Here is a 24,368-nt window from a genome sequence, read left to right as displayed (position 1 = left end):
CTTGTCCGAGGACGTCTCCGTGGTCATGTGGCCGGCATGACTAGACGCCAAAGGTGCAAGGAATGCTGTTACCTTCCCAGCGGAGTGGTCCCTATTTTTCTACTTGCCTTTTTACATGCTTTCGAACTGCTAGGTTGGCAGAAGCTGGGACGAGTAACAGGCACTCGGGATTCGACCCGCCAAAGAAACACTATATATATATATATATATATATATATATATATATATATATATATATATATATATATATTTGTTCTCTGAGGTTTTCGCGGGTGCCTGTATGTGGATCCTTGGTTTTTCGGGTTTCTCCCCGCGTAGAACTAAAGGTGTAGGCGCAACGTTTCGACGAAATCCCATCCGTCATCATCAGGCTTGTGGTTTCTGCTTCCTTCTTCTGGCCACATACTTCTCCCAGAAGAAGGAAGCAGAAACCACAAGCCTGATGATGACGGATGGGATTTCGTCGAAACGTTGCGCCTACACCTTTAGTTCTACGCGGGGAGAAACCCGAAAAACCAAGGATCCACATATATATATATATATATATATATATATATATATATATATATATATATATATATATATATATATATATATATATATATATACACACACACACACACACACACACATGCACGCACGCACACACACACACACACAGACACACCTGTTTACAGAGAAACTCCATGGACAGTCTCAGCAACATTCAGATGGGTGGACTTCAACTCCCAGGATTCCCCAGCCAGCCATGGTTTAAGGTGGGTGGATCTTAAGCTCCAGGGCTGGCTGAGGAATTCTGGGATGTGAAGTCCACTCATCTTAAAAGTCGCTGATACTTGAGAAGGGCTGCCCGGGACCCACGTCTAGACTTATATAAGGTATATTATATATAAAATAGATGCATGTGCAGAACAGAAGAGGCAAAGGCGCAGGGTTTACGTAGTCAAGGAAACAGTGCCTTTAATTCTGCAAGATTTAAACAAGAAGTGACTCGAAATGCGGCAATCCGTCCAGGAGTGCGGCTTGGCTTTGCCCCCCCCCCTCGTGTCCCCCCCTCCCAAAACCAGCTCGCTTTCACAGGGGAGGGGGGGCAAAGTGGGGGGGAAACGGGCCCGCCCTCCCAAAGCAGGGACACCTCTGGGTCAGGCTCCCCAAAAGTTCTGGCTGGAGGGAGGGGTCCCACTCCAAGGGGCTCCCCGAACAGACCGCAGTCAGGGACGGGGGGTGTCTCTGCGTTCTGCCCCCCCCGGGGTGGGGAAGCCAGGCCCGAGAGGGAAAGGGGGATTAAACATACAGCATGAATGTGTATACATTATATATATATTCATATTTATAAGAGTCCTTTTTTGCAGTGCTTCTTCGAAAAGTTTCGACACTGGGGGAGGGGGGCGCAGCAAAGACCCCCCCTCCAAAAAAAGCAGGCTGCCCCCTCCCCTTTCCGAGCCCCGGGCAGCCTGGATCCTAGCTCGCAAGTCGGCCCCCTCCCGCAACCGCCAGCCGGGGGGATACAAACCAGCTCGGTCCTGAGTACCTCTTGGCCAGTCTTAAGTCCGCCTTGCGGGGCGTGGGGGGGTGGCTTTCCAGATGGGGCTGGCCGCTGCCCCCCCCACAGGAAGGGGAAGGGCCGGGGAGGAGGAATTCGAATCCGAGGCGGGGGTCCCGAGAGGGTACAGGAATCACCAGCGGGCCCCAAAGCCGTCACATAATCCGGAAATCAAAAAAGGAGAGGCCGGAGGGCCACGGGGCCCCCTTGGAGCAGAGGTGGGGGCCGGCACAGGTGGGGGGGCTCAGCAGGCGGGGGGCCCAGCCGCCCCCCCCTCCTCAGTCATCTATGCAAATCACCTCCCCGCCTTTGGCTTCTTTCTTCTCCAAGCCTTCGCCCTCCTTCTCCTTCTTCACAATCACAGGGGGCCCGTTGGCTGCAACAATATTGGGGGGGGGGTGAGAGAGAGAATGGTATATATCTCCATGGTGTGTGTGTGCGTGTGTGCGTGTATACATACACACAGTGTTTCCCCACAAATATTTATATTATTTTTTGCTCCAAAAGGTGCATTAGAGCTTATTTTGGGGGAAACTGGAAACATATATATATATATATATGTATGTATGTATGTATGTATGTATGTATGTATGTATGTATGTATTAGATTTCTATCCTGCCTTTAGTACAAGCAGTCCTTATTTTGGGGGAAACACAGTATCTATCTATCTATCTATCATCTATCTATCTATCTATCTATCTATCTATCTATCTATCTATCTATCTATCTATCATCTATCTATCTATCTATTATCTATATTATCTATCTATCTATCTATCTATCTATCTATCTATCTATCTATCTATCTATCATCTATCTATCTATTATCTATCTATCTATCTATCTATCTATCTATCTATCTATCTATCTATCTATCTATATCTATCAATTCTATCTATCTGTTCTGTACCAGCCTGCTACTGGCCCTGCAGGGACAACCCCTTTTACAAGAAGGCAAGAGGCTGGAACGAAGCCTGCCAAATTTATGGATACAAAACCAAACAGAACAAGACATGAACCATGAAACAGGAGCTATTCAAGCGGTTGCCTTCAGCAAACCAGCCCTCCCACGCATTCCCCTTTTTATACAGTTCAGGGCGTGGCTTCTCTCTGCCTCCTTCCGAGGTGCCCCATTGCCTTCCTCTGTTTACTCCTGATTGACTGCCTCCTGCGTTGGGCGTCCTTGAACAGGGCCAGCTGTGGGTCATCTTCATCCATGCTGTCAGGCTCACACAGCTGGGTCTCCACCAGGTGGGAGGGGCCTGGCTGAGGGCTCTGTGGAGCCTCAAAGCCATCATCAGCAAGCTCTTCAACACCCCCGTCCTCCTCCTCTGAGTTGTCCGACCCAACTGCCGAACCCACAGGCTGACCCTGAATCACAACACTATCATCTATCTATCTATCTATCTATCTATCTATCTATCTATCTATCTATCTATCTATCTATCTATCATCTCTGTTTCTCTATTATCTATGTAATCTATATATCTATATATCCTAATATATATGTTCGTGTGTGTATTAGATTTCTATCCTGCCTTTAGTGACTTAACGGACATTTCTCACACTGACGACCGCTGCATGCATCCCCCACGGTCACGTCTTCAAAATTCGGCCGCTTGCCAACTGGCCTGTATTTATGACGGTTGCAATTTCTGGGGGGCGGGGGCTCATGCGATCCCCTTTTGCAACCTGACAGAGCAAAGCCAAGGGGGGAAGCCAATGCTTCACTTAAGCCTCGGTCATAAAACGGGGCAAAATTCACTTAACCAATGTATCCCTTCGCAACAGAAACAGCGGGCCCCGGTCGTAGTCGTAAGTCGAGGACTACGTGTATTTAAAATGACTTGTGAACGTTTTTCCACATTTATGACCCTTGCAGCCTCTTCTTGGTCACATGATCAAAATTCAGACCCTCGGGCAATCGACCCGTATTTATGACGGTCGCCGTGTCTCCTGCGGGGGCGGGGTGTCACGCGATCCCCTTTTGCGACCTTCTAACAAAGTCAACGGGGAAGCCAGATTGACTTAACGACCGGGTTACTAACTTAGCAACTGCGGCGATTCACTTAACAATTACGACCCCCCCCAAAAAAGGCAGTTAAGATGGGGCAAAATTCACTTAACGGCTGCTGTCTCCTTTAAACCCGACTGTCATCATAAGATGAGGACTACCTTCCTGGACATGATGTTCTGTTTCTTTCTTTTTTCCCCGCAACACAAATGTCCTTTTGTGTGTGTGCATCGGCCGCAACGGTGTCATGACTCAACTGACCTGTTATGAAGGAGCCAGTGGGCATTTGGCTGTAGTTGGCCCCCAAGGTGGGCAGGCCCCCGCCGGGGGTGGCCCCGAAGGAGCCCCCGAAACTAGGTGGGGTGGCGTAGGGTCCAGGTGGGAAGGCCTGCGGAAGGGGGAAAAAAAAAGACGGGGAGGGGGACACAAGTTAGCCTTCCAGTCTCGTTGCGTTAGGCGATGGGTGGCAAATAAATGAGGCAAAGTAAAGTAAAATAAAATAGTGAAACGAAACGAAAGTGAAGTTCCAATCGCGCCACCATGGGTGTGTGTGTGAAGAAAGCCAGGGCGAAGGGACCCGGGTTCAAAAGCAGCAAGAGGGATTCCCCCAACCATCCACCCTCCTGGGTTCACTAGCTGCAGAGGAAGGAAAACAAAAACGACGATCGGTTTGCACCTTCGGGGAAAAAAGAACTTTCCTTCCTCGTGCCGATTTATCTTTCTTTCCAGCTTTTCCCAGCCAGCCGAAAGGGGAGGAGGGCCGAGAAATCAAATGGGAATTTTGCAGCCTCAGATTGCGCCCTGCCTCTACCGGGGCGAAGCAAGGCGATGCCCAGAGAAGAGGATCTTGGCAGATCACGGTTGAAGTGTGTGTGTGTGGGGGGGGTGTCCTCGTGGGGGTGGGGTCTCCGAGCTTGGTGGTTTTCTGGCAGACATTTCATGACCCAGAGAGCACCAAGGACCCCACAGTCAGTCCTTCCTTCCTTCCTTCCTTCCTTCCTTCCCTCCCTTCCCTTCCCTTCCCTTCCCTTCCCTTCTAGCACTGATGAGCTTCCCTAGTTGGGTCATGAAACGTCTGCAAGGAAACCGCCCAGCTCAGAGAGCACCAAGGACCCCACATTCCATCCTTCCTTCCTCCCTCCCTCCCTCCCTCCCTCCCTCCCTTCCTTCCTTCTTTCCTTCCTTTCCTTCCCTTCCCTTCCTTCCTTCCTTCCTTCCTTCCCTTTCCTTCTAGCACTGATGAGGTTCCCTAGTTGGGTCATGAAACGTCTGCAAGGAAACCGCCCAGCTCAGAGAGCACCAAGGACCCCACATTCCATCCTTCCTTCCTCCCTCCCTCCCTCCCTCCCTCCCTTCCTTCCTTCCTTCCTTCTTTCCTTCCTTTCCTTCCCTTCCCTTCCTTCCTTCCTTCCTTCCTTCCTTCCCTTTCCTTCTAGCACTGATGATGTTCCCTAGTTGGGTCATGAAACGTCTGCAAGGAAACTGCCCAGCTCAGAGAACACCAGGGACCATTCACTCCTCTTCCTCCCCCACCCAAATGCTTCTTCCAACACTGATGGTGTTACCTAGTTGGGTCATGCAACGTCTGCAAGATGTCAGCAAGCTCAGAGAGCATCTAGGACCCCACAGTCCTCCTCTTCGTCCCTTTTTCCTCCTCCTCCTCCTCCTCCTCTGTGCAACCCCACACTCTCTCCTAGCACTAATTGCATTCCCTAGTTGGGCCATGAAACGTTTGCAAGGAAACCGCCCGGCTCAGAGAGCACCAGGGACCCCACAAAGCAAGGTCAAGTCATGATATGGACACCCCATTTTGCCCCCTATGGTAATTCCAGGGGAATTGGGGGGAGATAGAGATAGCGAGATAAGAGAGAGTAGGAGAGAGAGAATAAAAAGGGAGAGAGGGAGAAAGAGGGAGAAAGAGTAGGAAAGGAAGAGAGAAAATAAGGGAGAGAGGGAGAGGGAGAGAGAAAGAGTAGGAAAGGGAGAGAGAAAATAAGGGAGAGAGAGAGTAGGAAAGAGAATAAGAGGAAGAGAGAGAGGAAAGGGAGAGGAAGAATAAGGGAGAGAAGGAAAGAGAGAAAGAGTAGGAAAGAGAATAAGAGGAAGAGAGAAAGGAAAGGGAGAGAGAATAAGGGAGAGAAGAGAGAAAAAGAGTAGGAAAGAGAATAAGGGAGAGAGAATAAGAGGGAGAAAGTAGGAAAGGGAGAGAAAGAATAAGGGGAGAGAGAGAGTAGGAAAGGGAGAGAGAATAAGAAAGGGAGAGAGGGAGAAAGAATAGGAAAGGGAGAGAGAATGAGGGAGAGAGTAGGAAAGGGAGAGAGAATAAGGGAGAGGGAGAGAGAAAGTAGGAAAGGGAGAGAGAATAAGAAAGGGAAAGAGGGAGGGAGAGAGAGAAAAGGTTGGCATTTACCGGAACGCTCTGGGTTTCGTTCCCCTTGCTTGCTAAGCGGCTCAGGATGCTGCGCTCGGACATCTGGAGCCGGGCGGCGATGGGAGGGATGCGGGAAAGCGTGGCGGGCAGGCGCGTCACATCGGCCTTCATGTCGCTGAGCAGCTCCTCCAACTGGTTCAGCACTGGCCCAGCCGCCAGGAAGAAGGAGGAGACAGAAGAGAAAGCAATGTCCATCAGGGCCAAGGCTAGCGATAAACTTCCCTGGCGGCCTACGCTTCCTGGACCCCACCGCCTTCCTTCCCAATCTCAATGGGAACAGAGAGCTGGAAAGGGACATTGGGAGGTCGTCTAGCCCAACCCCGTTCAAGCAGGAGATGGTAGGCCATTCTGGACAAATGTCCGGCCTCTTCTTGAAAACCTCCAGCTTTGGAGCACCCACCAATTCTGGTGGCAAGCCGTCCCACTGAATAACTGTTCTCAGTTAGGAAGTTTGGTTCTATAGGATATGGAACCATAAATTTGGAAGGGACTTGGAGGTCTTCTAGTCCAGCCCCCTGCTCAAGCAGGAGACCCTATCCCAGGGGTAGGCCACCTTGGCTCTTTTATGACTCATGGACTTCAACTCCCAGAATTCCTGTGCCAGCCAGGCTGAGGGGAAAGGGAGAGGTTCCCAAGCTGAGCCATGCTGGCTGAGGAATTCTGGGAGTTGAAGTCCGGAAGTCACCAAGGGAGCCATAGTTCCCCCATGCTGGCTCAGGAATTCTGGGAATTGAAGTCCGGAAGTCAGCAAGAGAGCCATAGTTCCCCCATGCTGGCTCAGGAATTCTGGGAGTTGAAGTCCACAAGTCCTAAACGGGGGTCATAGTTCCCCCATGCTGACTTAGGAATTCTGGGAGTTGAAGTCCACCAGTCCTAAAGGGGGGGCCATAGTTCCCCCATGCTGACTCAGGAATTCTGGGAGTTGAAATCCACGAGTCATGAAGGGGCCATAGTTCCCCCATGCTGGCTGAGGAATTCTGGGAGTTGAAGTCCACAAGTCCTAAAGGGGGCCATAGTTCCCCCATGCTGACTCAGGAATTCTGGGAGTTGAAATCCACGAGTCATGAAGGGGCCATAGTTCCCCCATGCTGGCTGAGGAATTCTGGGAGTTGAAGTCCACCAGTCATAAAAGAGCCACAGTTGCCTACCCCTGGTCTAGGGGAAGGGGCTGAAGTCAGAAACCCCTCATCCAACAAGGGAAGGAGGGCCCAAAAACAGCCAGGAAGCAGGAGATACAGGTAGTCCTCCACTTATGACCAAAATTGAGCCCAAAATTTCCCTTGCTAAGCGAGACGGCTGTGAAGAGATCTTTGGCCCCATTTGATCCCCTTTTCTTGCCAGCGAATCGCTGCAGTTGCTCAGTTAGTGACCAGGCTGGTCAGCGAATCCAGCCTCCCTCACTGACTTTCCTTGTCAGACGGTCGCTCAAGGGGATCACGTGACACCCCCCCCGGGACGCTGCGACTGTCGTAAATGTGAGCCGGTTGCCAAGCGTCTCAATCTGGATCACATGATCCTGGGGAGGCTGCGACGGTTGCTGAGGGTGAAAAATGGTCCTAAGTCACTTTTTCCAGTGCTGTTGTAAATTCAAACGGTCACTAAGTGAATTGTCGTAAGTTGAGGACTACCCGTTCTTTTATTCAAAGAGAACTCAATAGCCCAAAGGCTAAACCCTGGTGATGCTCATGTGATGCTTGTGAAGGGAGACGAGCGAAGATGACAAGGAAACAAAGCAAAGAAGCAAAAGGCACCAAAATTATGCAGCTAGTGACGTCTGTCTGTCCATCCTCTATCTATCTATCTATCTATCTATCTATCTATCTATCTATCTATCTATCTATCTATCTTCTACCTCTATCTTCTATTTATCATCTATTTATCTACTATATTCTACCTCTATCTTCTATTTATCATCTATTTATCTACTATATTCTACCTCTATCTTCTATTTATCAACTATATTCTACCTCTATCTTCTATTTATCATCTATTTATCTACTATATTCTACCTCTATCTTCTATTTATCATCTATTTATCATTTATCTATCTTCTATATTCTAACTCTATCTTCTATCATCTATTTATCTATCATCTATCTCTATCATCGATCTTCTGTTTATCATTATCTATCCATCTAGCTTCTATTTATCATCTATCTATCTCTATCTATCTATCTACTGTATATCTATCATCTATATCATCTATATTCTATATCTATCTTCTATCATCTATATTCTATCTCTATCACCTATCCATCCATCATCTATCTATCTATCTATCTATCTATCTATCTATCTATCTATCTATCTATCTATCTATCTATCTATCTACTATCTATCTATCTATTATCTATCTATCTATCTATCTATCTATCTATCTATCTATCTATCTATCTATCTATCTATCTATCATCTATCTATCTATCATCTATTTATCTCTCCCCATGTCTATCTTTATCTATCTCTCTGTCTGTCCGTCTATCTGAGATGTGACATATTGATGGGCACAACAGTGGATCAGGACAATTCACAATACTTGACGAAGGATGCAAAGCAGACCAGAAGGGCGCCCAGCTAGATATCCCAGAAGCACCCGCTTCCGAAAGCGAGAATATTTTCTGCCTGTTTTTCTCTGAAGGTTCAATCCAGGGCACTGAGTGTTTTTTCCACCCAGGCAGTCCGCAACCTTTCCACCTTGCGCGGCCCGCTTTCGAACAGGCTGCGGACTGGGGGGTGGGGTGGGGTAGTTGAGGACCCAGGTTCTTCTGCCCCCCCCCCTTCCCCAGATGCTCATTCCAGAGTTCCTGGGGGACGCTCCGACAGGGAGGAGAGAAAAACCTTCAGGAGAGATTTGAAGACCACCCCCCCCTTCCTCCGGAGATACTTGCGGGATACTCCGCGGACAGACCGGAGCGGAGGTACACAAAAGATGCACAAAGAGCAGGCTCAAGGAGACGACCACACACCGTGGCTTTGCACAGCACGACCGCACTTTAATGGATTCAGAGTGGGGAAGGGGGATACAGAAGAAGGATCCACACACAGAGGCTGGGGTGGTGGTGGCGGCGGCGGCGTGTGTGGCAAGGGGAAGAGTTACGTGGACCGTCCTCGTCGTGCCCGCCTCCCCGCCCGCCTCTTACCCTTGTGTAGGACGGCGTTGGCGGGCTTGTTGCCGGCCAGCGACTCCTTGGACAAGTGCTGGTGGCTCTCGGCCAGACACTCCACCTCGGCAAACCGGGTGTTGAGGGCCATGGCGGGGTGGCTGGGATCCTGCGTCATGTTCAGGTAGGCTGCCCGGCGCAGCTGCTCCTCGATCACCAGGGCCTGCTCCAGCAGCTGGCAGGAACAGGGACAGGGGAAATGTACAGTTAGAAATGAACTTTTCTGACGAACAAAAAAAACGTGCAGTGACAGCCCCGTCTGTCTCGGGCTGAGGGAGGGGCCCGCTCTCGCTCACTCCTCCCCCACCTTGAACCTTCTGGCCAGGAACTTGTTCTTCATCTCCAAGAAGTTCCCCTTGTTGGCTTCGCTCTTGAAGGGCTCGTTGATGATGGCGAACTGGTTGTCGTTCTGGATGTCCTGCCAGCGAGCGTAGCCGTGCCTGCAGGGGTGGGCGGGTTAAGGTGGGGTCTCCACAGTCGTAGGCGGCAGCCTGCCGAGGGCGGCCTCTCAGCCACAGAAGAAGGGAGCCCTCTTCCTCCTCTTCCTCCTCCTCCCTAGCCCAGAGGCCCCCAACCTTTCGGGCACTGGGGACCCCCGGTTCCGTGGAGGGAGGTTTTTCCGCGGACCAGAGGGGGCCTGGTTTCGTCTGCTGCCTGCATCCCGCGGATGGGGCTTCGCTTGTTTGTGCGGACCGGTTGCTGGTGTGCTGCAGCCCGGTATCGGTCCACAGAACCAGGGTTGGGAACCCCTGAACTAGGGCAGTGGTCCCCAACCTTTCGGGCACCAGGGGGGACCCCCGGTTCCGTGGAAGGTGGTTTTTCTACAGAAAGTGCGTGGTTTTGTGTGCAGCCTGCATCCCCCAGATGGGGCTTTGCTTGTTTGTGTGGACTGGTTGCTGGTGTGCTGCGGCCTGGTACCAGTCCATAGACCGGGGGTTGGGGACCCCTGGCCTAACCCCTAAACCTAACCCCTAACCCTTAAACCTAACCTTAGCCCTAAAGCAGAGGCCCCCAACCTTTCGGACACCAGGGACCCCTCAGTTCCATGGAGGGAGGTTTTTCCGCGGACCGGAGGGTGCCTGGTTTTGTGTGCTGCCTGCATCCCGTGGATGGGGCCTTGCTTTTTTGTGTGGACCGGTTGCTGGTGTGCTGTGGCCCGGTACTGGTCCAAGGAAAAGGGATTGGGGACCCCTGTCCTAACCCTTAAACCTAACCTTAACCCTTAAATCTAACCTTAAGCCAAACCTTAAACCTAACCCTAACCCTTAAACCTAGCCCTAAACCTTCATCCTTTAGGCTCCTTTCCCGATCCAGGTAGATCCACAGAAACGAGTATGGTGTGCATGCCTGAACAGCGGAGGGCTGGGTGGGTTTGAATTCCTGCCTGAATGCCTCAGTAGAAGGGCATCTGTTGGTGTGTGTGCTTGTGTGTGTGTCCTTGGCGTGCTCTGGGTGGTTTTCTTGCGTAGGGCTTTGCCACCTCTTGCCCGGGTCTGCCTCAAGACTGTGTCCTTCTGTCCTTTTCGCTTCCCCGCAGAAGCTGCCCTGTTCTCTCCACCTTCACCCGGAGTCACCGGCAACACCCCCCACCCACCCACCCCCGCCCCCCTTTCCCAACTTTTAAAGGATACAGGACGATGCCGGCCAGCAGCCAGTAGTCATGTCGGCGATGCCAGATTTCGTTCAGCTTGCTGGAGGAGATGGCGGCTCGCTCCTCGTTCTGCCAAAGGGTGTGAAGTTCTAGCCAGAGAGAGCAGAAGAAAAATCGCCACTGGTCGGTCTGAGAAACCAGCTATAAATCCTCACGTTTCCCCCCCCCCCAGGAGGTTTTACATTCCCAACAGTCAGGGTTACTCCGCCCCCCCCCCCAAAACAGGACTGAATTTACCTGCTTTTTACAGGTCATTTTCCCACTTATGGTCACAACTGCCCCCCCCATTTTTTGTTGCTGAGCGTTCTGTCCCAGCCCATGTGTGTCCTGGTTGTGCTCAGAAGGAGAAACCCCCTCTTCCAACAAGAAGAGCCGCAAGAAAAAACCAACTCATTTTACTCTTTACAGACCTGAGTCAATGTCCAAGGCCAGGGGTAGGCAACCTCGGCTCTTTTATGACTCATGGACTTCAACTCCCAGAATTCCTGAGTCAGCTGACTCAGGAATTCTGGGAGTTGAAGTCCATGAGTCATAAAAGAGCTGAGGTTGCCTACCCCTGTCCAAGGCGAACAAAACACTAAAACTCAATCCTCAACACAAATGGTTACCTTTGGCAACCCGCACCTCCCACACCTTCCCTTTTTATAATGCAGCCCAGGCATGGCTTCCTAATGCCTTCTCCTTTGCCTTTGGAGCCGCCCCATTGCATCCCTCTGCCCTGCTCTCTTTTCGGCTTTCAAAGAAAAGTGCGTATAGTCAAGGCTACGGTCTTCTCAGTTGCAATGTATGGCTGTGAAAGCTGGACCGCAAGAAAGGCCGAGCGAGCGCCAAAGTATTGAGGCCTTTGAACTCTGGTGCTGGAGAAGACTCCTGCGAGTCCCTTGGACTGCAAGGTGATCAATCCGGTCAGTCCTAGAGGAGATCAACCCCGACTGCTCTTTGGAAGGCCAGATCCTGAAGTGGAAACTCAAATCTTTTGGCCACCTAATGATAAGGAAGGACTCACTGGAGAAGAGCCTCATGCTGGGAAAGGTGGAGGGCAAGAGAAGAAGGGGACGACAGAGAAGGAGGTGGCTGGATGCAGTCACTGAAGCAGTAGGCGTGAGCTTAAATGGACTCCAGCAGATGGTAGAGGACAGGAAGGCCTGGAGGAATGTTGTCCGTGGGGTTGCGATGGGTTGGAGATGACTTCGCAACTAACAACAACATTATCTATCTATCATCTATCTATCTATCTATCTATCTATCTATCTATCTATCTATCTATCTATCTATCTATCTATCTATCGATCTATCGATCTATCCATCCGTCCATCCATCATCTCTCCCTCTACCTATGTCTCTTTTTCTATCTATCTATCTATCTATCTATCTATCTATCTATCTATCTATCTATCTATCATCTATCTATCTATCTATCTATCTATCTATCTATCTATCTATCCATCCATCCATCTTCCATCCATTTTATGTATCTATATATGCATCTATCTATCATCTATCTTGAGCTTAAATGGACTCCAGAAGATGGAAGAGGATAGGAAGGCCTGGAGGAATGTTGTCCGTGGGGTCGCGAGGGGTCGGACACGACTTCGCAGCTAACAACAACAACTCTCTTTTCTTGCCGGCGCCTTCGTGCAGCCTGGATTTCTCCCAGCTGTGCTTCGTCGCTGTCCAACTCAGACTCCCAGCACAGTTGTTTCTCAGCCTGAGCGGGAGTAGAGGGGCCGGGCTCCATCTCTGACTGTAAGTCTTGGAGCTCCTCAGAGTCTTCCTCAGACTCTGATGTCACTGCAGGCCCCTCCTCCTCTTCCTCCTCCTCCTCCTCCTCTAATTCCTCAGACTCAGCTGCCGGATCCACTGGCTGGCGAGGAATCAACAACACAAAAGCGAGACACTTGCTAAAGGAGTTTTGCCCCATTTGACAACAGTTCTTAAGTGAAACGCTGTGGCTGTTAAGGGAATCGCACCGTCGGTTGTGCCAATCCGGCTTAGTTTGTCAGAAAAGTCGCAAAAGGGAATCACGTGACACACACGCAGGCGCGCACACACACACACTGGAACGCCGCGACCGTAGTAGGTGTGTGAGTCAGTTGCCGAGTGTCAGAATTTTATTCACGAGACCACGGGGGTGCTGCGATGGTTGTAAGCGAGAGGACTAGTCCTAAGTCGCTTTTTTTTCCAGCGCCATCGTAACTTGGAACAGTTGTTAAACGAATTTTCGGTCGTGGAGTCGAAGACTAACGGTAAACCCAACTTTGCAAAGTTGGCTCTTTCCCCAAGCTCTGAGATAAGTCTTGGGCGTGGGAATGTCAGCCCTCCCATTATATTCAATTTTTAAAAATCTTGTTTTTTATGCTGCTTTTATTTTATTTTTTTAGGGACAGTAGTTTTAACTGTACCCTGCTTAGAGTCCATGCTGAGTGGGAGTGGCCTTTATGAGCCCAAATGTGTTTGTTTAATTAATTTATTGGCCACCCATTATACCGTGGGGCTATATGCTCTGGGTTGCTTACAGAAATGAAAAGGGAGAAATGAAAAGGATTGATTGATTGATTGATTTGTTAAATTTATTGGCCATTCACTGCCCTGAGTCCTTCGGGAGAAGGGCGGTATACAAATACAATAAAACTATAAACTATCTTGCCGTGGGGCTATGATCTGGGCTGCTTACAATAACAACAACAAAAATAAATAAATAAATGGAGAAATGAAAAGAATTTATTAACCAGTGGAACAGCCTGCCTCCAGAAATCATGGGCGCTCCATCCCTGGAGGTTTTCAAGAAGAGGACGCTAGACAGTCACTTGTTTGAGATGGTATAGGTTCTCCTGCTTGAGGAGGGGGCTGGACTAGAAGACCTCCAAGGTCCCTTCCAACTCTATTATTCTATTCTATTCTATTCTATTCTATTCTATTCTATTCTATTCTATTCTATTCTATTCTATTCTGTTCTATTCCTTATTCTATTGCATATTTTCTATTCTATTCTGTTGTATTCTATTCTATTCTATATTTTCTGATTCTATTCTATTCTATTCTATATTTTCTGATTCTATTCTATTCTATTTCTTATTATTCTATTTTCTATTCTGTATTTTCTATTCCATTCCATTTCCTAAATGTAACAAGTAGCAAAGTGATGGAGCAACAGAAGCAGGAAAAAAAACCCACACAGATCAGATCTCCGCCATGCAGACGCCCTCTTACCCGTGAAGCCACCATCCGCAATGTTGAACATAAACCGAGGTTTCTCCATCCTCTCTTCCCTCTTCCCGTTATTCCGGTTCTCATCTCTGAGATTGACAGTTCTGGACTCTTTGGCCGCCTCCCGCTCCGATTTGACGTCTCCTTTGAGGACAAGAAAAAAGAGGCGGGGCTTTGGACCAGATCCGCTTTTCCGCCCCTCCCTTCTCGCCTTTGGTCAGCAGGCTGACAAACCACGGCCAAATTCTACTCAATTCGCACACGCCACAATCTCTAGGTCTGTCTGGAGTGTGGACTACATGGAGTGCCCCCCCCTGCCCGCAGGAGCCAGCCTATGGCGAGAGGGGGGAAAGGCATAATCGGTTCTCTTGTCCTATCAAAAGAGCTTTTACTACCCCAGCCCAGCAGCCAAGACCAATCAAAGCCAAGGATCTAGAGCAGGGGTGTCCAACCTGGGCCACTTTTAAGACTTGTGGACTTCAACTCCCAGAATTCCCCAGCCAGCTTGTTCAACCTTGGCCACTTTAAGACTTGTGGACTTCAACTCCCAGAGTTCCCCAGCCAGCAAAGGTTTCCCAGAAGTCAGCATGGATAGGACAAGAACAAAGGCGGCTAGACTACTTTGTTTCAATTTTGACTGGGTAACTTTCTCAATAGACGGTGGGAAGGCCTGGACGTAATATACCTTGACTTCAGCAAAGTGTAACAAAAGAGCTGGCTGGGGAATGATGGGAGTTGAAGTCCACAAGCCTTAAAAGTGGCCAAGGTTGGGCATTTCTGATCTTGACCGCTGTCTCACCACCTCTTTCCAGCCAGGATGCAAGGTAGCTGACCCTAAACTACTACGGCCCTCGGTGCAAATCCTGCCCCGGCAGGAATTCCTGGCCGGCACACCAGGAATTCCGCTTCCAAGCACACCTTACCTTTCTTGGGATCCTGCGTTTCTCCCTCCATCTTTTCCTTGCTGTCATCGCTTTCCGTGGATTTGTCCTCGGCCACCAGCTTCTCCAAATCAGCATCTGGAAACAGGGAAGGAATATGAGGGAAGGGAGGGGGGGGGGAAAGGCCCACTTTGCAAAATGGCCAGGGTGTTTTTTCCGTGGCGAACACGGCCAGAGGCTTCAATGTCTCGGTGTGTGTGTGTGTGTGTGTGTGTGTCCTTATTTTAAAATGTTTACTTAAAATATCTCGTTTCGTCTCTTCTTTTAACTTTCTTTCCCCCCACCCCCTTTCGGCTTTTGGGCTTTCAAATCGTCCAAATAAAATAAAAATGCCCCCCCTAAAAATAAAAATTTAATTTGTATTTTTTTAAAGAAAAAAAAAAGCAAAGCTAAACACAACTCCTAACGGTCCGACGGGACCGCCTTCTTTCTCCTTTCTCGTCCGAAGGACCCCACCCACCCACCCACCCCTATCAATGCTCACCCAATTTCTCCTTTTCCTCCTTGACCGTCGCTTCGGCTTCGGCTTCTTTGTCCCTGACCGCCGTCAGGCCCTCATCCTGGGGCTTTTTGGAAGAATCCAGCTCCATTTTATCCCCCGCGAAGGTGGAAGTAAGGGCCTGTTCGGGCGCGGACGGCTGGGAAAGGCAAGGCAGAGAACTCAAAAGGCAGCTCCCATCAAGGAGAGACCCTCTCACCCAGATAATAATAATAATAATAATAATAATAATAATATAAAATAAAAAAATAAAATAATAATAATAATAATAATAATAATAATAATAATAATAATAATAATAATAATAATAATAATAATAATATATTCCCACCACCCTCGGCACCTCCATGCCGCCTCCAATTCCGTTTGCTTCTAGAAACGGACGAAGAATTGGTTTTTATTTTCCCCCTACCCTAGTGAAAGACAAGCGCAAACCTCAGTCTCCATTTTCTCGCTGGCCTTGGCCTCCTTCTCCACCTTCTCTTCCCTGCTCTCCAGATCTTCCTTTTCGGCGGAGAGGAGCCCGTCTCCTTTGTCGCTGGGGGCCGGGGTCGCTGAAGGAACGGAGGACACGGTAAAACTCGACCCGCCCTCCCGACGCACCACCGTCCGGGATGGAGTAAGGACGCAAGGACGATGGCAAAAGAATAGACTCGTCCCCTGGGCTAAGGTCGTCGGATCCAATCTGGCTCAGCCCCCCCCCTCCCGGCTTGCATTCACGACCGTCGTGAGGTCATCTGATCCCCTTTTTGGGACCTTCGGGCCAGCAAAGTCAAGGGGGCAAGCCGGCTTCCCTTAACGACCCCCCCGTGACTTGCTTAGCGGCCACCGCGGTTCCCTTAACCCGCCGGGGCGGTGAGAAAGGCCGTAAAATGGGAGCAGCCGCTTGTCTTGCTTAGCCACGGAAATTTGGGGGTGGGTGGGTCAAGTTCTGGTCCTTAAGTCGGGGACGACGGCCCCCTTAAGTCAACTCGCTGCTTCGCTTAATTAAGGATCCAGCCTGAAACACACACACACACACACACACACCACCGCCTAATTCTAATTTCTTCACAATGGAGGGGGGGGCTCATTTAGAGCAACTTACTCCAGTCCGCTAGGTTAACAGGGACTAGCCTCTTGAAGAGGCAGCGATGAAATCCTGAATGGAAATGATCAGGAGAAATTCGGCTGCGTCCCTTTCGCCCGGCTTCAACGGGGCTGGGGTGGATTCCAAACACCGTTAGGCAAAAGGGATCCGGGGTTCGGGTCGGGTCCCCCCCTGCCCCCCCCGTGACCGATCCTGGCTCCGCCTCTCCGGGGCGCCTCCTACCTGGCTTGGAGGTGCACGGCGTATTGGTGCAACTGGGGTCCGGGGTGGTGGTGGAGGTCTTGATGGTGGGGGACGAAGCCCGGGAGGACTTTTTGGAGTCAGCGCTGGGATCGGGCATCAACTCGGGCATGCTCCAGCGGCCGTTAATATGTTCAAACTCTTGCACCTATCACGAAAAAGCACACACATGCACACGCACACACACACGCCCCCGTGAGCAATTTTAGTCTGCCACGACAAAGGTTACGAAAACGAAAGCCTTCCAACAGAAGCAGAGAAGGGTGTACCCCAGCAAATTCTTGGCTGGCATTTTATAGAACGTACAAAAACCAAGAAGCAGGTTGTTTACTAAGACACTCCGGCGCAAGGGTGGAAGTGCTGGCCTAGAAACTAGGAGACGGGGAGTTCTAGTCCCGCCTTAAGCATGAAAGGCAGCTGGGTAACTTTGGGCCAGTCACCAGGAGACGAGGAGTTCTAGTCCTGCCTTAAGCATGAAAGCCAGCCTGGTAACTTAAAGCCAATCGCCAGGAGACGGTGAGTTCTAGTTCTACTTTAGCCATGAAAGCCAGAGAGGTGAGTTTGGGCCAGTTACCAGGAGACGGTGAGTTCTAGTCCCGCCTTAAGCCTGAAAGCCAGCTGGGTACTTTAAAGCCAGTCACCAGGAGACGGTGAATTCTAGTTCCACTTTAGCTATGAAAGCCGGAGAGGTGAGTTTGGGCCAATTACCAGGGGACGGTGAGTTCTAGTCCCGCCTTAAGCACGAAAGCCAGCTGGGTACTTTAAAGCCAGTCACCAGGAGTCGGTGAATTCTAGTTCCACTTTAGCTATGAAAGCCGGAGAGGTGAGTTTGGGCCAATTACCAGGGGACGGTGAGTTCTAGTCCCGCCTTAAGCACGAAAGCCAGCTGGGTACTTTAAAGCCAGTCACCAGGAGACGGTGAATTCTAGTTCCCCTTTAGCCATGAAAGCCAGAGAGGTCAGGGTTCTCCAGCCTACGGTACGCAACCCAGTACTGGGCGATGGTGTGTTGGCCACGGGAATAGCTGGCGAGCTCCCCTCCACTCGCAGAAGCGCCGCTACACAGCCAGCGGTGTGGGTGCCAGCAGCCTGTTGGCGCCTGTAGGCTGCGCGTCTGCACATTCCCCTGCTCCTCCCGGGCTGCCAAGCCGGAAAAGGTTGGGGAACTCTGGGGTAGGTGACCAGTCCCTCTCTTTCAAGGGGGAGGGAGGCTGTTTGTGGGGGAAATAGGAAAAGGAGGCAGGAATATTAGGTGTGCCCACTGCTTGGAGTTATTTGCAAAGATAGCACAGGCCAGATATTAATAAATACACGAACAAACTGGGTTCGGCGGGGTACAGATTTGCAAAGGCGGCCTTGCATTAAAGGCCTCCAGGCCAGTCGGTGCCACCCCCTCACCCCCAAATCCTCAGAAAGAAGGCAGAACACCTTCATTTAAACCAGGGCTCTTCAAACCTTGGCCCTTGGATGACTTGTGGACTTCAACTCCCAGAATTCCTCAGCCAGGCATGCGGAATTCTGGGAGTTGAAGTCCACAAGTCATCCAAGGGCCAAGTTTGAAGAGCCCTGGTTTAAACCAACATGTCCTCCTTTTTCCCTTGGAGAAGGAAGCCTTGCTCACACCCGTGCCGAGTACCGGGAAGGGCAATGGATGATGGGCGCTTCCTCCTGACCCCATGCCCCACGGCGCCGTACCTTTTTTTTCACCAGAGACATGACTCCTATCCGCGTCAGGACTTGCTGTCTGGAGAGACCCTCCCGCGGCACCCCGTCGGCAAAGGTCTCCGAGCCGTCCGCCCCGGGTTCGCACAGGTGCCTCATGAAGAGAGAAACGTAGGCCCTGGAGGAGACATCAAGTCCAAACATCCGTCTCTACCCATTTAGAGAGAAACTCAGAGAAGTTCTTTACAATGTTGTTTAGCTGGCAAAGACGTTGAGCAGGGGGTCTTTCATGATTTGTGGACTTCAACTCCCAGAATTCCTCAGCCAGCGTGAGGGAACTGTGCCCCCCTTATGACTTGTGGACTTCAACTCCCAGAATTCCTCAGCCAGCGTGAGGGAACTATGACCCTTTGAGGACTTGTGGACTTCAACTCCCAGAATTCCTCAGCCAGCGTGAGGGAACTATGGCCCTTTGATGACTTGTGGACTTCAACTCCCAGAATTCCTCAGCCAGCATGAGGGAACTGTGCCCCCTTTATGACTTGTGGACTTCAACTCCCAGAATTCCTCAGCCAGCGTGAGGGAACTATGGCCCTTTGATGACTTGTGGACTTCAACTCCCAGAATTCCTCAGCCAGCGTGAGGGAACTATGGCCCCTTGATGACTTGTGGACTTCAACTCCCAGAATTCCTCAGCCAGTGTGAGGGAACTGTGCCCCCTTTATGACTTGTGGACTTCAACTCCCAGAATTCCTCAGCCAGCATCATGGCAACTGTAAGCTGTCTGGGGAATGCTAACTGGCTGGCTGGGGAACTCTGGGAGTTGAAGTCCACATATCTTAAGGTTGGCACGATAGCTGGGGAATCCTGGGAGTTGAAGGCCATCCATCTTAAGGTTGCCACGATGGCTGGGGAACCCTGGGAGTTGAAGCCCACCCATCCTACGGTTGCTCCGGCGGAGAGACCGCGACCTAGGCGCAGAGAGCGGAGACCTCCCAGGCAGGGACCCGGGAACAAATCCTCGCCCCGGGGCTTCCGAAAGTCTCCCTCCCACCAGTTTGCCATCAGATTCTCTTCATGCATCGTCATCCCGGGAGCAGCGGGATCTGTAGCGCTGGGCCCAGCTTGGCAGAAGTCACGCCTTAAGACTCGCCAATGCGCCTGGCCACCGCCTTGCCTTGCTCGGTGTCTGCTTGAGGGAGAGGCGGTCATCCCTTCAGGCCGCTCTCCAGGAAAACACAGACAGAAGCCTGTTTGGAGAGGATGTCGGATGAGTAAGAACCATCATCATTTGGCAAACAAAGCAAAGCTGGCTCGCTCTCGTCTGGACTAGCGGGTGAGGGCAGCAGGCTAAAAAGCCGGAGACTGGGAATTCTAGTCCCGCTTTAGCCATGAAAGACTGGATGGGTGACTTTTTTTCGGCCAATCACTAGGAGACCTGGAATTCTAGTCCTGCCTTATCCATGACAGCCGGCTGGGTGACTTTGGGCCAGCACTTCTGACACAAGACCAGGAGACTGGGAGTTCTAGTCCCGCCTTAGCCGTTGAATGCCTGCTGGATGACTTTTTGGGGCCAATCACCAGAATTCCTGAGCCGGCATGGGGGAACTATGGCTCCCTTGGTGACTTCTGGACTTCAAACTCCCAGAATTCCTCAGCCAGCAATGGCTCAGCTTGGAAACCTCTCCCTTCCCCCTCAGCGTGGCTGGCTCAGGAATTCTGGGAGTTGAAGTCCGCCAGTCATAAAGCAGCCTAGGGCAGGGGTAGACAACCTTGGCTCTTTTATGACTCGTGGACTTCAACTCCCAGAATTCCTCAGCCGGCGTGAGAGATCTATGACCTCTTTATGACTTGTGGACTTGCAACTCCCAGAATTCCTCAGCCGGCGTGAGGGAAACTTTGGCCCCTTCATAACTCGTGGACTTCAACTCCCGGAATTCCTGAGCCAGCATGGGGGAACTATGGCCCCCCTTGATGACTCGTGGACTTCAACTCCCAGAATTCCTCAGCCAGCCGAGGCTCAGCTTGGAAACCTCTCCCTTCCCCCTCAGCGTGGCTGGCTCAGGAATTCTGGGAGTTGAAGTCCACGAGTCAGACAACAGCCAAGGTGGCCTACCCCTGCAATAGTCATAAGCCATCAAGGATGCAACTAGAATGATCCGGGAGTGCAGATAACTAACAGTCACCTCCCCACGACCCATCACAAGACCCTCACTGGACACCCCCCCATACCTGAAGCCTTTATAAATGGAAGAGAAGCCCCCCCCCCCAAACACTGACATCCTCTAAGCTCCACTGAAGGAGTTGCCTAGCCTGGGAACTTAAAATGTTTGGAGACCGATCCGCCAGAGCTCGGAGATTGGACCTCCCCACTCGACGAGGCTGAATTGTCCAGAGTCAAAGAACCAAAAGAAAAAAGAGCGATGGCTTGAAACGACACGAGAAAGAAGATTTGGGCTGCCTTTTTCCCAGCGGAGGTTCAAAACTGGGACAGACTGGCGGGAACCACCGCCGCTTCCCGGAAGGGTTTAATCAGAGCGTGGATTCGCGCCGGGAGCGACGGAGATCCTCAAAAGCCGTCTCTCGTATTCTTTCCCGGTTTTTCCCAGCTTATGAATTTAAGGGTGAACTCGTCTTTCGGATCGCAGAGCTGTTTCTTTTTAATAAGTTTTAAAAGATAAAAATTTTTTTTAAAAAATGGCGTGTTCTCCGGCTTGCATCGTTTCCGCACGCGCGGGCGGGCGGATAGACGGACGGTCGGACGGTGAGAGGGGGGCGCGTACTTGCAAGGTGCGAATGGCAAAGGTACCTACTTGAACTCCTTCTCCGTCTTGCCCCTCAAGTCGCGAACCAGCCACTGCGAGGTGAAGGCGTCCTGGGGGGGCATCCCCCACCGCATGACGGCGTTCAGGAAGGCCTTGCGCTGGCGGGTGTTGAAGCCCAGCACCTGGGGGAAAGGCAGCGCACGGGCCGAGGTCAGCCCCACGACGTACAGGCCGCCACCGCTGCCCCTCGACGCAGCGCGGGGCGTCCATGACGTACGACCGCTCGGCTAGCAAGAAAGTTCCCACAGGCCTACCCGGGGTCTCTCGCACCCGAGACTCGAAGTTCGGACAGTTAGACACACAGACAGAGGGAGGGAGGGAGGGAAGGAGAGAGCGAGAAAAAGAGAGGGAGAAAGAGAAGGAAGGAGAGGGAGGGAGAGAGAGAAAGGGAGAGAGGGAGGGAGAAAGAGAAGGAAGGAGAGGGGGAGAGAGGGAGGGAGAGAGAAGAAGACAGGGAGGAAGAGGGACAGAGGGAGGGAGAGACAGAGAGAGGAAGGGACATAGAGGGAGAAAGGGAGAAAGAGAGAGAGAGGGAGGGAGGAAAGGAGAGAGAGGGAGGGAGACAGGGAGAAAGAGAGAGGGAGGGAGGGAAAGAGAGAAAGAGGGAGAGAGAGGAGGGAAGGAGAGAGGGATTGAGAGGGAGAAAGAGGGAGGGGGAGAGAGGGAGGGAAGGAGGGAGGGAAGGAGAGAGGGATTGAGAGGGAGAAAGAGAGGGAGAAGGAGAGAGGGACGGAGAGAGAGGGAGAGGGGAAGAGGGAGGGAGAGGGAGGGAAGGAGGGAGGGATTGAGAGGGAAAGAGAGGGAGGGGGAGAGAGGGAGGGAGAGGGGAAGAGGGGGGAGAGGGAGGGAAGGAGGGAAGGAGGGAGGGGAGAGAGGGATGGAAGGAGGGAGAGAGGGAGGGAGAGGGAGAAAGAGAAAGGGAGGGAGAGGGAGGGAGAGAGGGAAGGAGGGAGAGAGGGAAGGAGGGAGGGAGGGAAGGAGAGGGAGAGAGGGAGGGAGGGAGAAAGATTAAACAGGTCCTGCTCCATGAACGGCTCATAAACGCTTCCTCCGTTCCTCCCATTTTCAGTGTCCCAGTCAGACCTTTCTTTTTAATTTCGCATCCCAGTTTGATTCCATATTCTCTCCCTCTCTCTCTCTCCTTTCTCTCTCCCTCTCTCCCTTTCCTTTTTTCTCTTTCTCCCTCTCTCCTTCTTATTCTCTCCTTCCCTCCCCTCTCTCCCTCTCCCTTTCCGACTTTTTCTCTCTCTCTCTCCCTCCCTCCCTCTCTCACCCACCCCCCATTCCCACTGCGTCCCCAGAGAGCTTGGAATCTCACCTCGATGTTCCCGCCCACCCGGGCCAGAAGCGGGGGAAGAGGTTTGTCCTTCTCGTTCCGAAGCTGCCTCCTGGACTGGCGGCGACCTGGATTCGCGGCGGGAGAGAGAAGCCAACGTTTCGATCGCTGGGAGGCATGCTCAGGAGCCCCCTTCCCCTCCCCAAACGGCCTCCCCTTCTCCACAAAAAAGCCTCCCCCAGCCTCAAGCTAGCAGCAACAACAAAAACAACAAAATACATCCGGGTGCCGTGATTCAACCTTCAGACCCCTCTCCCTACCGGCGCTGATGACGTTCCCTAGTTGGGTCACGAAACGTCTGCAAGAAAACCACCCAGCTCAGAGACCCCCCAGGACCCCCCAGTCCTCCTCCTCCTCTTCCTCCCTCTTCTGTCCTCCCTCCATTCTACAAACCCCATCCCCCTTCTAGCGCTGATGATGCTACCTAGTTGGGTCGTGAGATGTCTGCAAGGAAACCGTCAAACTCAGGGAGCTCTAAGGACCCACAGTTCTTCTTCTCTCCTCCTCTCCTCCTCCTCCTCTTACCCCCTCCCCTTCTACCACTGATGATGTTCCCTAGTTGGGTCATGAGATGCCAGCTCAGAGAGCACCAAGGACCCCGCAGTTCTTCTTCTTCTCCTTTCTAGAACTAATGGATGTTATCTAGCTGGATCACGAAATGCCTGCTCAGAGCTTCACCAAGATGCCCACCGTTCTCCTCTTCTTCCTCCTCCCCCTTCCTCTTCTTCCTCCCCTCCGCAGGCTCTACTACTCCCTTCTAGCACTGACGAGGTTGCCTAGTTGGGCCACGAAACGTCTGCCAGAAAACTACCAGGCTCAGAGAGCACCGAGGACCCTGCAGCAGTTGTCCCCCTCCTCCTCCTGCTCTCCTCTCCTATTCTTCCTTTTGCTCCACCCCTCCGCAAAGCCCACTCCCTGCTTTGCGCTGATGAGCTTACCCAGCTGGGTCACGAAATGTCGGCAGCCAACCTTAAAGGCCACAGAGAACCACCTCTCCCTGTACCCGGCCTACTAAGCAAGAGCAAAATTGTGCCACATTTGTGAAGCGCCCTAAGACAGGGCTTTTCAACCTTTTCAACCCATTGTACCACTTTTAGGATACGGCAACATCCGAGGACCACCAGTCGCCTAGCGAGGTGTCAAAAACTTGATGACCCCCCAAAAAAGGAAAAAAGTGAAGATCCCGGCGCTTCGGCTGAGCCCCGACAGCCCTGCAGCTCCAGCCGTCTCTCGCTCAGGCTTGTGCGGTGCTGCCACCGGTTCAGCTCATTCCCTTTCTCCGCTACCACTTTTCTAGGATGGTCGCGTACCACCTGCCAAGTGCCAATGTACCACGGGTGGTACCCGTACCACTGGTTGAAAAGCCCTGGGCTAGAACTCGACGCTGGCTATCTTTTTCAGTACCACGCCCATTCCCAATTCACAGCCGTGAGACCAAGCTGCAAGCACTGCCGGATCGAAAGCACCAAGATGTCCAGTTTGGTTCGCTCCGGCAGGAGATTTCGGCCATAAAAGGAAAGGGGCACGACGGGACTTTGAAAGACCCCAGAGCTTTTCAGACCTACAGGACAAAGACCACCACCCCTGCCCCCCCACCCCCACTCCCCAAAACCAGCCCTCACCTTCCGGCCTCTCGTCAAAGTCTTCATCCTCCTCTTCGGAGCCAACTGAGTATTCCGACTGATTGTCTGGGGGGGGAACCGAAATATGCCGGTTTGCAAAGTGACACAAGACAGTTAGATCAATTAACCAGTGGAACAACCTACCT

At 51.6% G+C, this 24,368-nt stretch overlaps 1 protein-coding gene across 2 annotated transcripts in view; it reads right to left on the bottom strand.

Annotated features, from left to right (window-relative positions):
- Window positions 1-710: 710 nt before the first annotated feature.
- The window catches only part of CHD3 (chromodomain helicase DNA binding protein 3), a 33,242-nt gene continuing 9,584 nt past the window's right edge, over window positions 711-24,368 (bottom strand). The window contains exons 6-20 of one of the 2 annotated variants that reach the window (XM_083377654.1): window positions 24,223-24,288; window positions 22,583-22,668; window positions 21,253-21,386; window positions 18,473-18,617; window positions 16,761-16,926; window positions 15,884-16,002; window positions 15,434-15,587; window positions 14,932-15,027; window positions 14,012-14,149; window positions 10,782-10,890; window positions 9,458-9,590; window positions 9,130-9,325; window positions 5,969-6,132; window positions 3,820-3,946; window positions 711-1,919 (exon numbers count right to left, since the gene is read on the bottom strand). In XM_083377654.1, the coding sequence (XP_083233780.1) occupies window positions 1,822-1,919; window positions 3,820-3,946; window positions 5,969-6,132; window positions 9,130-9,325; window positions 9,458-9,590; window positions 10,782-10,890; window positions 14,012-14,149; window positions 14,932-15,027; window positions 15,434-15,587; window positions 15,884-16,002; window positions 16,761-16,926; window positions 18,473-18,617; window positions 21,253-21,386; window positions 22,583-22,668; window positions 24,223-24,288 (1,931 nt within the window). In that variant the 3' untranslated portion in view covers window positions 711-1,821. Of the gene's footprint in view, window positions 1,920-3,819; window positions 3,947-5,968; window positions 6,133-9,129; window positions 9,326-9,457; window positions 9,591-10,781; window positions 10,891-14,011; window positions 14,153-14,931; window positions 15,028-15,433; window positions 15,588-15,883; window positions 16,003-16,760; window positions 16,927-18,472; window positions 18,618-21,252; window positions 21,387-22,582; window positions 22,669-24,222; window positions 24,289-24,368 lie in introns of both variants that reach the window. The other variant, XM_083377653.1, reaches the window with a different exon arrangement.

Source organism: Vipera ursinii, assembly GCF_947247035.1.
Source record: "Vipera ursinii genome assembly, chromosome: Z".
NCBI lineage: Eukaryota > Metazoa > Chordata > Lepidosauria > Squamata > Viperidae > Vipera > Vipera ursinii.
Note: the sequence above shows the minus strand (reverse complement) of the source record. Positions and strands in the feature narration are given on the sequence as shown.